We start from the raw sequence: 14319 nt of genomic DNA, 5'->3' as shown, positions 1-14319 counted from the left end.
TTTGAGATTGATTGGTGAAAGGGCTAATGTAAGTGTGGAGTAGTAATTCTAAATTGTAATTGGGTGAAGAAACCATTGTTAACAAATACCATTAAAAAAAACCCATCGTTTATAGGTGACCCCTCCCTCCAATGATCCACTGTTTTCAGTGCCAGTTTATGTTGAACTTCCGCATGAACATTTATGGCTTTCCAACCTTTCTTCTTTCATCTTCTAAGGATGAATTAACAGAAATGAGGAGGAAATTAAAGATTATGACCCATCAAGTGGACCAGCTGAAAGAAGAAATCACAGCCAAAGAATCAGCTCTGGTGAGATTGCACTTGGATCACCAGCGAATAGAGAAAGAGAAGGAGGCACTGAAGGTAAGAGCTCGAAGAGGAGGAGACATTTTTAATGTTACATCATTTATTCACTCGGTTGTATTCACTCAGCGCTGACTGTGTGCAAGGCACCTGTGGCAAGCCCCGTTCACGCATGCAGCAAATACCAAATACCAAAATTATTATTATTATTATGTGTACAACTCACCAGTTAAACAACTCTCAGGTAATTCCCAAACATCCATTTTCTCACAAGAAATATTTCCATATATACAGGAAGTTCTGTGGACACTAGGTCTCTGGGACCCGAGCACTTGTATTTTTAAGTCAGCACAAGAAACAGGCCATCCAGGTTGGATACCAGACATGTCACAGCAGGCAGGGAGGAGAAAAACAAGAGGCCTGGGTATAATAATAATGTTGGTATTTGTTAAGCGCTTACTATGTGCCAAGCACTGTTCTAAGCACTGAGTACAAGATAATCAGGTTGCCCCACATGGGGCTCACAGTCTTAATCCCCATTTTACAGATGAGGGAACTGAGGCACACAGAAGTTAAGTGGCTTGCCCAAGTCACACAGCTGATAAGTAGCGGTGCCGGGATTAGAACCCACAACCTCTGACTCCCAAACCCGGGCTCTTTCCACTAAGCCACACTTCTGGGTATCTTGAAGAAGTGTGACCTAGTGGATAGAGCATGGGCCTTGGAGTTAGAAGGGCCTGGATTCTAATCCCGGCTCTGCCACTTACCTGCTGTGACACCTTAGGCCAATTAGTTAACTTCTCTGTGCTTAAATTCCCTCAAGTGTAAAATGGGGATCAAGACTGTGAGCCCAATGTGGGACAAGAACTGTGTCCAACACGATAATTGTGTATCTACCGCAATGCTTAAAACAGTGCCTGGAACATAGTAAGCACTTGAAAATACCATGATTATTATTATTATTATTATTATTATTATTACCTTTTCTCTTGAATTTGCTGTTTGTGTGTCACTCCCAGCGGATTTTGGGTTATGTAGGTCTCAGATTTCTCGAAAGTATAGTTCTGAATAGGTATTACATGAATTAATTATTTGCTCCCCTTTAGACCTTTTGACAGGAACTGGAATATTTCCACAACTAGGCACTGTTATCACTTCCTTTCCACCTTATGAAATAAGGGAAACCTTATTCTAGTCTCCTAATATTTTATTTTTCAAAACAATTCCAGTAAGAGCCAGATTTTCATATGTAACATTCAAAAGATTACATTCTGTCAATTCCATCCATATCACATGTGCCTCCAAAGTGGCTTACTGGATGAAGCTTTTGCAGAACTTTTAAATAGACACCGTTTTGGTTTTTAGAAGTTGAATGACTGGATATTGAATAGGTAAACTTAAAAATACCAATTCAAGAACCTTCTTTGCCTACCATTCAACAAGCTAGACTTGCTCTATCTATCCATCCATTTTTTTTGAGTGTCTCAGTTTTCTCTGTCTGTTTCTGTGTTTCTGCTTATCTTTTGGTTTCTGTGTCTTTTAAAATCTCCCAATCCCTTTATTTCTTGTCTCTATCTGAATCTCCTTATGTTGCTGTCTCTCTGTTCCTTTCTTTGGTTTTCTCTCTCTGCCATGCATTTCAGTGTTCCTTTCGCTTTAGATCTGACCTTTTTTTTTTTTAATTGTGTAGGTATTATAAAATAGAACACAAGCAATGCCTAGTGGGTCAGCTCAGTGGTCAATCAGTGGTATTTATTGAACATTTACTGTGGGCAAAGTACAGGACTAAGCATTTGGACAAGGCTTCTGTTTTTCACAATGACACCATACCTCCAGTAATCTGTTATGGACCGCCCGTTCATGAATGTGTCCAACCCTTCCTTAAACCTTCAACAGTGTCATCATCATCTTTGCCAGTATTTACTGAGAACCTGTTATAAGTAGAGCACTAATCTAGGCACTTTTAAGTATATTAGAAGAGTAAAGGACACAAACCCTGACTTTGAGTTTAGAATCTAATTGGGAAGTCAGGCAGGCACAAATTGTATACATAAAATAGGAACAGTAACAACGAGGGCGTTGTTAAGCTCTTACTCTGTGTCAAGCACTGTCCTAAGTGCTTGGTTAGATACATGATAATCATAAAAATAAGCCAAATGTGACTAAATAAATGGAGACAATAAATAATTACACCCACCAGGGTGAAGGGTAGCATCTTGCACAGCAGGACCAAGGTGATGAGGAGTAGGGAGGGAATGCCTATGTTTTATAAAGTAGAGTTTTATAAAGCAGTAGATGCCCAGCATTCCCTGTTCTTATGGCTCTACTATGAGTTGCCCGTCAGCAAAACAGCCCTTCTTGAGGCTTCTAGGACCATCAGAAGAAAAGTCCTGCCTCTCCACACCCCATTTTCCGATTGTCAAGTCAGGCATTGTCAGCACATTCTGGTTAGGACAGAATGCCAATACATTTTTTTTTTTTTTGTAAAGAGTAGATACATTTGGGCTCATCTGGCTGTCTGCCTTCAACTGGTTACATTAGTGAAGAAGAAGCCTTTCACCTGCTGATTTTCACTGTCTACCTTTTGGCCCTAATAAAGCTCTAATTCTGTCTAGTCACTTTTGAATCATCCAGCATCAATTTGACAGCACTTCGATTGCTTCTGAATTATTCACTAGAAAAACCATCTACCCAGAGCCCAGGAACATATTAGACACTGGCTTCAGAGCATGGCATTCTTTTGCCAGAGTGACTCTGTGGAATTACATGGATGGTGAACAATGGCAGAGAAAGAATCCAATTATTCTGTGACAAGGAGATTTCAATTGATCTTGTTTGCTTGTGCCAAAGAAAGCCTGCAGTTTCTTAAGAGTAAATGGGATCATATAGTGTGAAAGGACAGGAATCACATGCATTTTTCTTAAAGTGCCTGATCTATTTATATGACTAAGTAACATGATGTATATTCAATAGGTACCTGCCAGAGAGTGCATAAATTCAGGATGGTAAAGGAGCAGATGTGCCTTGCATTTTATTAGTACTTTGTACATAGAGACCACAATACAGTAAGCACCGAAACAACAAATACTGTTTGAGTCGATGGGCCTTTAGGTGACTAGCGAAATAGTTCAACTCTTTACTGCACAAGACAGCACAGATTTATAACTGCTAACTATATTAGACCTAGGATATTTGTTTATGTCAGCAGTTGCTGCCAACATCTAATGCTACATCTTGTTTACAACTCATATTTTTTGTATAAAGAGAACCTGCACAATTTAGATATATCATTTGAAAAGTCATACAGTCATGACAAATGCATGAAGTTTCACATCTGTGGGCAGGTTCTTTTATACATTGTTGATTTCATTTTAATATAACGAGGCCCAAATTTTGTTCTGTTCATGGACTGTGATCAACCCATGACACTTAACAGAGAAGTGAAGGTGGCCGAGATGAAAAAATGAGATTTATTAAGCAAGAGTTAAACAAGTATCCAATCTGTATCTTTGCTATCTGAAATTATTGAAAAAGTTGAACTATCCATTTTGCATTCTCAGAACTCCAGTCTGATGGAGAAATTTTTCTTTATTTTTGTTAGAAAAATCCCCAGTCTGGTGGACAAGGGTCAGGTAGAGTGTCTTGATGTTGACCCTGCTTCTCCCTGCCATTGTGGAGCAGAGCGAAGCTCAGTGTCCACTGATTGGGATATCCTTGACATCACAGACATTGGACATCCCAGTGTGCTACTGGTTTCCAATCCAAGACCTCCCTCCCCAACTCTAATGAATGCTTAGAGGGATGGGGAAGGTGGGTATCAAGTGTTCGTGTTTGATGTCCTGGTTCTCAACAGAGTAATCTCTGATATCCTCATTTTACCAAAAATAATCTGGTCAGACTTCTATAAAGACAACCAGGCCAGGAGATCCACTTTGGAGACATGGGATGGCTTTTGGCAATCTGGCAGTCCTTCCAGGGCAACCCCAGACCCCTCTCTTGGTCGCAGGAACTTGTTTAATTCTGCACTTGGTGAATGTGATCAGGCCCTGACAACAACTCCCATAGGTCCAGTTCTTGGCCTCCAGGATCTGGCTTGCCCCCTTTCTCTGGTCTAGTTCTGTGAGTGCCGATCCTCAGCCTGCTCCGCCCTGAACCTCTCTGCAGATTTCTTCCCTAATTGCTGTTCTAAATGAGGCCCAAATGTTGTGTGGTCTGGTAAGGGAGACAGACCTTCAGGAATGATTAAAATGAGATTATCAAACACACATTTACAAGATGCCTCTAAAGACCAAATATGGTCAACCCGATAGGTTAACTCCCCTCTCAGGGTTGCACCTGGAGAGTTTCCAATACTCTACCAGCCTCGACTATGAGAGGAAGAGTCAAGCAGAGGCCTATCCTTTCCATTCCTAGCTTGGGCAGTGGCTAGTGAGTGGAAGGCAATCTGCGACTAGTCAAAATTCGCCTGTGCTGGGCAGCAGCAGCATGGGAGAGAGTCAAGTTCAGAGACTCAAGTTTACTACGAGGAAGGAGACAGGGATAAATCGCTTCCATATTTTTACCAAGAAAATTCTATGGATACACTACTAGAATGATTGCAGACGGAGGTGGGGGCGTTCTGGGAGAGTTGTGTTCATGGAGTCGCTAAGGGTCGGAGACGACTTGACAGCATAAGACAAGACAATATGGTAACTAGCTGTATCACTGAACGCTCTCATGACTGCAGCACTTTTTTGGTGGTTTTTTTTGTCCACTCGTCTGGAATGTAGTTGATACAACGTAGAGAGTATGCTATATTCACATACAAATGAAGCCTCTCTACACACATATAGGAAAGTCGTAAAAAATTCCTCCTGGGCATAACTCACAATAAAAAAAACCTGTATGACATAATGTGCTTTACTCCTTTACTTTATGAAGCTTTTTGGTGGGGGGGAAGGGGTATGTATTTCTTATTTGCTCTTGAGAACGATCAAAATGTGTTAAAAGAAACAACATGGGAAACATGAAGCTCCGCAGTACTTCTAAATCCTAAACTCCTAGGCTATGAATTTCTGTGTTCTCATGAAGTAAAATTTGTTTCTATCATTTTCTCTTGTCAGGCAGAACTGGTGAAGATGAAACAACAAGCTCTGGAGACCAAGCATTTTATTGAAAAACAAGAATCGGAAGAGAGAAAACTTCTGAAAATCATTACCGAGTCTGATGCCGAGAGGCTGAGGCAAAAGAAGGAATTAGATCAGGTAAGAAGACTTCCACGAAGGATCCTTTCGATGCGTACCTTTCCAGGAGAATGAAATACTAGTGCCTAAAACATTCTTTGGCAGTCTTTTCTGGGAGCTCATTGTGGGCAGGGATTGCCTCTCTTTATTGCTATATTGTACATATCTATACTATTCTATTTATTTTATTTTGTTAGTATGTTTGGTTTTGTTCTCTGTCTCCCCCTTTTAGACTGTGAGCCCACTGTTGGGTAGGGACTGTCTCTATATGTTGCCAATTTGTACTTCCCAAGCGCTTAGTACAGTGCTCTGCACATAGTAAGCGCTCAATAAATACGATTGATGATGATGATATATTGTAGTTTCCAAGCGCTTAGTTCAGTGCTCTGGACACAGTAAGCACTCAATAAATATGGTTGAATGAATGAATGAATGAATGGTGGAAAGACCACGGTCCCAGGAGTCAGAGTACCTCGATTTTAATCCCAGCTCCGCCACTTGTCTTCTGTGTAATTTGGGGCAGTCACTTAGCTTCTCTTTGCCTCAGTTTCCTCACCTGGAAAATGGGCATTAAATACTACTCCTTCCTACTTAGACTGTGAGTCCTGTGTGGGACACGATACTATTTCCAACCTGATTATCTTGTATCTACCCTGCAGTGCTTAGTACAGTGTATGGCACATAGTAAACAATTAGGAAGTACCATACTTATTATTAACAAGCCCGCTTCTCTGAATTAAATTTTGTCGAGCCAAGGCTACTTCAATATTTGCCTCACTGATCCTGAAATCTTGTGATGCCCGATTCCTGGAGGGTGAAAATCTGGGGCCTTTGTTTGGGGCTGGCAGTTTCTGGCGACCATGGCTCATCATGCTGTCCTTTTCCTGCATTTCTAGGTGATCAGTGAGAGAGATATTCTTGGATCCCAGCTCGTTCGACGCAATGACGAGTTGGCTCTGCTGTATGAAAAAATCAAGATTCAGCAATCCATACTAAACAAAGGAGAGACCCAGTACAGACAAAGAGTGGAAGACATCCGAATTCTCAAACTAGAGATAAAGAAACTTCGAAGGGAAAAGGGAATTCTCGCCAGGAGTGTGGCAAATGTGGAAGAGCTCAGGTAGAAAACCAGATGGAATGAATTTCATCCACTGTTGCGGCCATGCTGCTACAATGGGGAATTGGTGAAAAAAATTGTTTTTACTCCCAGTAAAATTTGAAGCGACAGACAAGGTGCACTGAGAAGGGCGTTTGTTATCTAACCTCAAACATGAACTATTTGAAATTCAGAAACCAGCCATCCAAGATTTTAAAGCACCAAAGTGAAAATAACACCTTACCTTTTGTGTAGCAAACTTGACTGCGAAAAGCAAAAATATGTTGCTTATTCGGTGAGCTATATAGAATTATTTTAATTAGGCAGTATACAGAAGGTGGAACATCCTCATGTATTTAATAACCACTCAGTTTTCTTCCTCCAGGTTTTTCTGTGATTGAAGTGAGAGAAACATTTAATTCAATTTTCATTCAAAGCAAGTTTCCTTAAAGACTAAACTTTTTCATTTTGATGTATTTTTTAGTATTTTCACTTTGATTTAGTGCTTCAAAAGTTCTTTTTGCCATATATGTCGGACGTATTTGCCCTTTGACAAATGCACTGTGTTTTTATAGGAAATGTGGCATTTTCCAGGAAATCAAATAAGAGGGGCAGTGCATTTCAGGGAGCTACCCATGACTCCCTGCAACCTGGTGGGGGAACTTTAAAGTTATAGCTGTAAATTAATGTATTACCAACAAGGATAAAATGTGAGCCTGCTGCCAAAATTCATTGGACTGTAAAGAGGTTTGGATATTGAAATGCTAGGAATGTATTTGAGAGTATTGTGGTGTCAGCTCTCATGAATGGATCAATTCTTGCTAACTACAACAGCAAGTCCCTCTTTTAATGAACTCCGAAGCCTTCACTAAGACTGCCAGCTCTAGGAGTCATTTTTATCACTTGCCCAATTAATAGGATTCCTCCAGAGCTGCAGTAAACATTCCTGGTTTGCCAAGGCTTTTCTCACTGCCCCTCTAACTAAATCTCTAGGGAATGGATGAAAATTTTTAAGTGTCCAGCCATGCATTCTGCGTAATAGATTCTAAACCACTTTTGGAAATAGGGGCTCTAATAACTGAAAATCATGCAACTAATTCTAATGGTTATTTGGCTGATGAAATGTTGTTAATTTAAATGAGGCAATTAAGAGGGACTGTGTAATACTAGCAGTTTGCACATTTTTGGTATAAAGGGTATAATGATAATAATAATAATAATAATGATAATCATGGTATTTGTTAAGAGCTTACTACGTGCCAGGCACTGTACTAAGCAATGGAGTGGATACAAGGTGATTGGGTTGGACACAGTTCCTGTCCCACGTGGGGCTCATGGTCTTAATCCCCATTTGGAAGATGAGGCAACTGAGGCACAGAAAAGTGAAGTGACTTGCCCACGGCCACACAACAGACAAGTACATATCTATTCTATTTATTTTGCTTTGTTAGTATGTTTGGTTTTGTTCTCTGTCTCCCCCTTTTAGACTGTGAGCCCACTGCTGGGTAGGGACTGTCTCTATATGTTGCCAACTTGTACTTCCCAAGCGCTTAGTACAGTGCTCTGCACACAGTAAGCGCTCAATAAATACGATTGATGATGATGACTGATGAAGTAGTGGAGCTGGGATTAGAACCCAGGTCATTTTGTCTCCCAGGCCTGTGGTCTATCCACCAAGCCATGCTGCTTCCTCTAGTATCCTGATCAACAAGAATGTTTGCCTGTACTGTCCATCACCCAACTATTTGCCGTGGAGACAGATATTGTAAACAATGCACCACTTCCTTCCTAAAGAAAAGGTTTCTTATCCAGGCAGGAGGTGTTTCACCTGCAACGAGAATTCCTGAAGGAACGGACACGGTGCAGAGCCCTGGAGGAGGAGCTGGAAAGCCCCCTGAATGTACACAGATGGAGAAAACTGGAGGTACATCACATCTGACATGGCATTATCCCTCTTGCTCCTTTTCCCAAAGGCCTCACTCCCAATCTCCCACCCTCCCTGCCATCGTTGAACTAGAGCATTTATATGGTTTTCTTTCATACAGTGCACATTGTCACTTTTAGAGGAAGGGAAGATCAATTGTTAAATGTACTTTTGCAGAGCAAGATGGTTCCAAATGGACCAGAAGTTTTAACTTAGTGTCAACTACTTCCTGCCTGCCTGGGAGCTTAACCAAATAGAAAACTTTCTTCTCTCACCCCCTTCTCTTTCTCCCGGTCTCGCCCACTTTTTTTAGAGCAGTTTCCTGGCTGATAATCACTCCCTTGATTTTTTTCGGGGCTTTTATGAAGTAAGATGCTCAGATACCCTGGCCCAATAACCGCTTTCCACCTTTATTTCCTCCAAGAATTATGAGCTTGTTGACTCAACCCCATTTAAGAGGATTTGTGTTGGTAACTGAGGCTTTCCCTGGGGATCATGGAATTTTGAACATGTTAATGAGGCGGAAACACTGAATAACTTTTAGCTGCCATTGATTTGATGTTTAGAGTTCATCACAGTTCTCATTTCCATCAAGTCAACATGGACCATTTCAGTGGCAAATTGAGAATAGAAAAATGAAATTTCCACGGATTGACTAAACCTGAGTGTGCAGCAGAAAATGTTGCTATCCCTTCTGTTTTACTCAGCTGGGTAGATGGCAAGAGAGAACTAGCTAAGATAAATTGAGCAGAGTCATCTAGGCTCGTGATGAAAGAAAAAGTGGGGTGAAGGAAGACTACCAGCCCAGGAGGTTGCTTGAGATTTTTTTAAAATGAAGCAAGCATTAAGGGTTATGCTTTGTAAATGTAAATAGGAAGGCCTGAATTTTAATAGCACACAACCCTGATTGGTGAATATCTACCAAAGTGAGTCCAAACATATGACTATCGATTGGCACAACTGGCTATTCTTAAACAAAGGCAGAACCAATGGAAATGTGTTTTCTGCCCACTCATTCATCTCTGAAAACGCGGTTGAGCTGCCTACTAAATAAGTGATGATAGAGATGCTCCTGAAGAGATCCTACCAAAGACTTTGAAATCATTTATTGACCAGAGTAATTGATTCTTGATGTTTCAAAGAAGAATTTTAAGGTGTGCAATTCTAGGTCAGTTTCTCTCGAAAAAGAGAGGATGTAAAGGTTATACAATTTTGAAAATACTCGAAGTACAAATGGACTAGATAAAAATACGGTGTGAGGTCAGTTTAAAGTGTAGGCTGGGAACAAAGCAGATTACATGGAGGGCACAAGGCACACGTGTTTCTGGCAAGGGCATCGTCTTTATTGAGGCAGTGGAAGACCCTCCACGGTTCTTTGGGCAGGTAATAATGATTGTGCTATTTATTAAGTACTTACTACATGCCAAGCAGTGTATGAAGCACTGGGCTAGATTCAAGAGAATCATTTCAGACACATCCCTGTCCCACAAGGGGCTCCCAGCCTAGCCGGGGAGGGAGGACAGGTATTTAGTTCCTCTTTTACAGATGAAGAAACAGGCAAAAGAAGTTAAATGAATTGCCCAAGGTCACTCAATCAATTAGTGCAGTGTTTAGAAAAGAGTAAGTGCTCAATAAATACCATTAAGTGCTTGGGGGATTACAACAGAGTTGGTAGACGTATTCCCTGCCCACAGGGAGTTTTCAGTTTAGAGGGGGGATAACTGGTAAATGCAGGAGCTGGGATTAGAACCCAGATCCTCCGATTCCCAGGCCCATGGGTGCTACTTGAGTTTGGAATAGGGCTATGGGTGGAACCCCCTTCTGGAAGTCCATGGCTGCCTCCCCTGGAACCTAGTTTCTCTTACCCTTACCAGCCTCTTGGAATGGGCTAGTGTCTCGTCTCCCTTTGGTTCGAAGTCCAGTGTGGGGGGCAAGTCAGAGATCCATTTCACCCCCAGGCTGTGTAAACGGCCTGGTGATGATATTGAGGCGAGGTGAATCCCCAGACCCAGAAGTTATGTGGTTATGGCAACGATTAGTTTATGACAGTCCTGGGTAAAATCTCCTTCCCTTCATCTCTACCCTTCCTCTCATTCCCTCCTTTTTTCTCCTTCTTTCCTCAAAGAAGTCCCCAATTTTATGTGCTCTCCTGAACCCTAATCTTTCCCTGTTTAGGAGGCCAGGTGGTTCAAAGTCAGAGAGATGTATGTCTCCACCCCTTTTTGCGTGAGGAGCAGGGAGTCATTTGAATGGCCATTAAGTTTCTCACTGAATGATGGCACCTGTGTTGAGTTGGGCCCATCCTGTACTAGCAAACATTAAGTTCACATCACAGGTACTCTTCCCACAGTCGGTCTTAATAAATATCCTTATTGGTATCAATCAATCGGTAGCATTTATTGAGCACTATTGTGGGCAGAACACCGCATTAAGTGCTTGGAAGAATCTAGTAGAAATTAGTATATATGGTAATTGGTATTTTCATATTCTTGAAACTCCCAAGATTGAATGAATTATGCAATGCCATTTCAACCCTACGTGGACTTCTTTCAGAAATAACGTCTGGACATATTGGAGGGATCCATTTTCTTAGTATTTCATTCCCTTTTAGAGGAGAAATAAGGAGAAGCAGTGTGGCCTAGTGGAAAGAGCATGGTCCTGAGAGAGAGGGACCTGGGTTCTAATCCCTGTTCTGCCACTTGTCTGCTGTGTGACCTTGGGCAAGCCACTTAACTTCTCTATGCCTCATTTCCCTTATCTGTAAAATGGAGATTAAGACTTTGCGCCCCATGTGGGACATGGACTGCGTCCAACTCATTCATTCATTCATTTAATCGTATTTATTGAGTGCTTACTGTGTGCAGAGCACTGTACTAAGCGCTTGGGACGTACAAATCGGCAACATTTAGAGACAGTCCCAACCCAACAATGGGCTCACAGTCTAGAAGGGATACCCAAACAGCTGCTGTTTGGAGAGCTGAAATTGGGAGCCGTATGCAAGGAGGATAGAAGAAATGTTTTAAGGCCATGGTATGACAAAATCTCAGGCAATAATAATAATAATAATAATGGCATTTGTTAAGCACTTATTATGTGCCAAGCACTGTTGTAAGCACTGGGGGGGTACAAAGTAGACAGGTTGTCCCTTGTGGGGCTCACACTTTAATCCCCATTTTACAGATGAGGCAACTGAGGCCCAGAGAAGTTAAGTGACTTGTCCAAAGTCACACAGCTGACAAGTGGCCAATCATTTTATATCTATCCTAGTACTTAATACAATGCCCAGCACATAGTAAGTGCTTAACAAATACCATAAAAAATAGCATCCTAGAGAAAGCATTTTGAAAGCTTTAATGGGCTTCGAGGTGAAAAAGACTTCATGAATCCAGATTATTTTCCCATTGTTTTCAAAGTCTTGCTTATAGTTACAGCGAGGTCCTAGCTAGCACTTTATGCCCAGAAGGAAGATTTGCTGTGCCTTTTAGTTTGCGAAGACTATCCCTTGGCAGCATTGTACTCTGCACACAGTAAGCGCTCAATAAATACGATTGATTGATTGATTGTAGTTCATGTCGGTTTAAGACTTCGAACTCCTCCTTCCCTGCTCCTAATTTTGCCCTTTGTGTTTCTAGCATCAATCTCTGGGCAAGCTGAATTTCCCCTCCTGGTATATCATGTCTTTCCCTTTCAAGGGAATCATTCCAAATTTCATAAAGTTTTGAAGGGGGCTTGACAAAACCTGTCACCCCCTACCCCGGTTGATGTTTCCTACTGTTAGCTTCAGAATTTTCAGATGTTATCCCCTTTTAAACTGTACTTTCACAGTCCAGTGTACTGCCCTGTCCTACTATTGTTCAAAACCACCAAACCAGAAAAGAAAGTGTGCAATCATCTATCTTGTGTCCTTTGCGAGTAAATGAAATTTCACTACAATTGCACTTTTAGACCTTATTGGTTCTACACAGTAGGTGCCTAGTAAACGTTAGATAAAACATAAATGCATTTGAGACCTACGATTAATCCTTAGAAGTCTTTCTAGAGAGTTTATCGCCGAAAGTGACTAAATGTTATTAATCTCCGTCAGGCCAGTGACCCAAGCACCTTCGAACTGATCCAAAAGATCCATACTCTGCAGAGGCGTCTCATCAGCAAGACTGAAGAAGTCGTAGAAAAAGAATTACTTCTTCAGGTACTGTTCGCTTTTTCTTGTCTCTAAATAACTGATAATTACATCTAATGAGTTCTTGACACATCTGAAAGTCTGTAGCGTTCATTCCAGGGTGGCACATCCCACAACTTACAGTAGATGGCAACAGTAACTCATATATAGAGAACAAGTGCGGGTTGATTAATTGACCTTTTATACTGTGATCATAGATATCTGGAGAACTGTGAAAAACAAAGTGAAAGCCTAGACTTGTTTTATTGGGTCACACAGATGATCTTTCACGCCTATACGGTTCCTTTTGTCAGGCCCTTCTTAATTCTCTGTTCTTCATAGTTCTGATTTTTAGACTGTGAGCCCACTGTTGGGTAGGGACTGTCTCTACATGTTGCCAACTTGTACTTCCCAAGTGCTTAGTACAGTGCTCTGCACTCAATAAATACGATTGATTGATTGATTGATTACTTTAACTTTTGATTTCTGATTACTTTTTAAGGAAGCCCCTTCCTTCCTCTCCCCCTCGTCCCCCTCTCCATCCCCCCCATCTTACCTCCTTCCCTTCCCCACAGCACCTGTATAGATGTATATATGTTTGTACATATTTATTACTCTATTTATTTTACTTGTACATATCAATTCTACTTATTTTATTTTGTTAGTATGTTTGGTTTTGTTCTCTGTCTCCCCCTTATAGACTGTGAGCCCGCTGTTGGGTAGGGACTGTCTCTATATGTTGCCAACTTGTACTTCCCAAGCGCTTAGTACAGTGCTCTGCACACAGTAAGTGCTCAATAAATACGATTGATGATGATGATGATGGTAAAGCATGGGGGTTTAGTCTACCCTCAGAACAAGAAGTGCTGGGCTGTTTCTTTTAAAAATGGCACTTGGATTCCTGTCAAGTGTTTGAATCAGATTTTTTTAAGGAATTATTAATGTTCTTCTCAGGCAGATGAAAATAGTTAGGTTCTTTCATCTGAAAGTGGAAAGCTTGTTGCTTTTATGCAGAGATTAATGTGTAATAGTTATTTGTTAAGCTTCAGTGAAGTTTAATTTTTGACTTCTTTAAGAATTTTAAGAATCTCTATTTTTAATGCCTTTCCAGTTCATTATTAACTTCAATCTTGCAGTAGCCTGCGCTGAAAACCTCACTGACCCTTTTGCATTTAAGATAAATTGAAGGCTGGGTTTCCTATGGATAAGCGCTTAGTACAGCGCTCTGCGAACAGTAAGGGCTCAATAAATACAATTGAATGAATGAATGAGTATTTTCTATGTTTCGCTTTTGGGATAGAATTGAGTGGCCACACTTGCAAGCAAACGGTCCAGAGAAGCTTCTGTCTGCAGAAAATGCTCTTGGCCCACAGAAAACACCTCTCCCTTCACTCCACAACTTAGAAGAAATCCTCATCTGCCTTTTATCAGCAGCAGGGCTCAGTGGAAAGAGCCCGGGCTTGGGAGTCAGAGGTCATGGGTTCAAATCCCGGCTCCGCCGCTTGTCAGCTGTGTGACTCTGGGCAAGTCACTTAACTTCTCTGTGCCTCAGTTCCCTCATCTGTAAAATGGGGATTGACTGTGAGCCCTCCTTGGGACAACCTGATGAATTT

The 14319-nt window shown here is 41.3% G+C and overlaps 1 protein-coding gene and 1 non-coding gene across 4 annotated transcripts in view; both read left to right on the top strand.

Annotated features, from left to right (window-relative positions):
• The window catches only part of CFAP58 (cilia and flagella associated protein 58), a 138554-nt gene that overhangs the window by 25644 nt on the left and 98591 nt on the right, over positions 1-14319 (top strand). For all 3 annotated transcript variants that reach the window (XR_005454295.1, XR_005454296.1, XM_038757538.1), the window contains exons 11-15: positions 219-365; positions 5408-5548; positions 6424-6647; positions 8436-8547; positions 12632-12736. Coding sequence is in view for 1 of the 3 variants with exons in the window: in XM_038757538.1 (XP_038613466.1) it covers positions 219-365; positions 5408-5548; positions 6424-6647; positions 8436-8547; positions 12632-12736 (729 nt within the window). In the remaining 2 variants the exon portion in view is untranslated. The remainder of the gene's footprint in view (positions 1-218; positions 366-5407; positions 5549-6423; positions 6648-8435; positions 8548-12631; positions 12737-14319) is intronic.
• On the top strand, positions 4623-4760 carry LOC119938945. The gene has a single exon (XR_005454628.1). It is a non-coding gene; the product is annotated as a small nucleolar RNA SNORA7 (small nucleolar RNA).

The sequence above is a fragment of the Tachyglossus aculeatus genome, chromosome 16 (assembly GCF_015852505.1).
Source record: "Tachyglossus aculeatus isolate mTacAcu1 chromosome 16, mTacAcu1.pri, whole genome shotgun sequence".
NCBI lineage: Eukaryota > Metazoa > Chordata > Mammalia > Monotremata > Tachyglossidae > Tachyglossus > Tachyglossus aculeatus.
The sequence above is the reverse complement of the archived record's forward strand: the minus strand, read 5'-3'. Positions and strand labels throughout refer to the sequence as shown.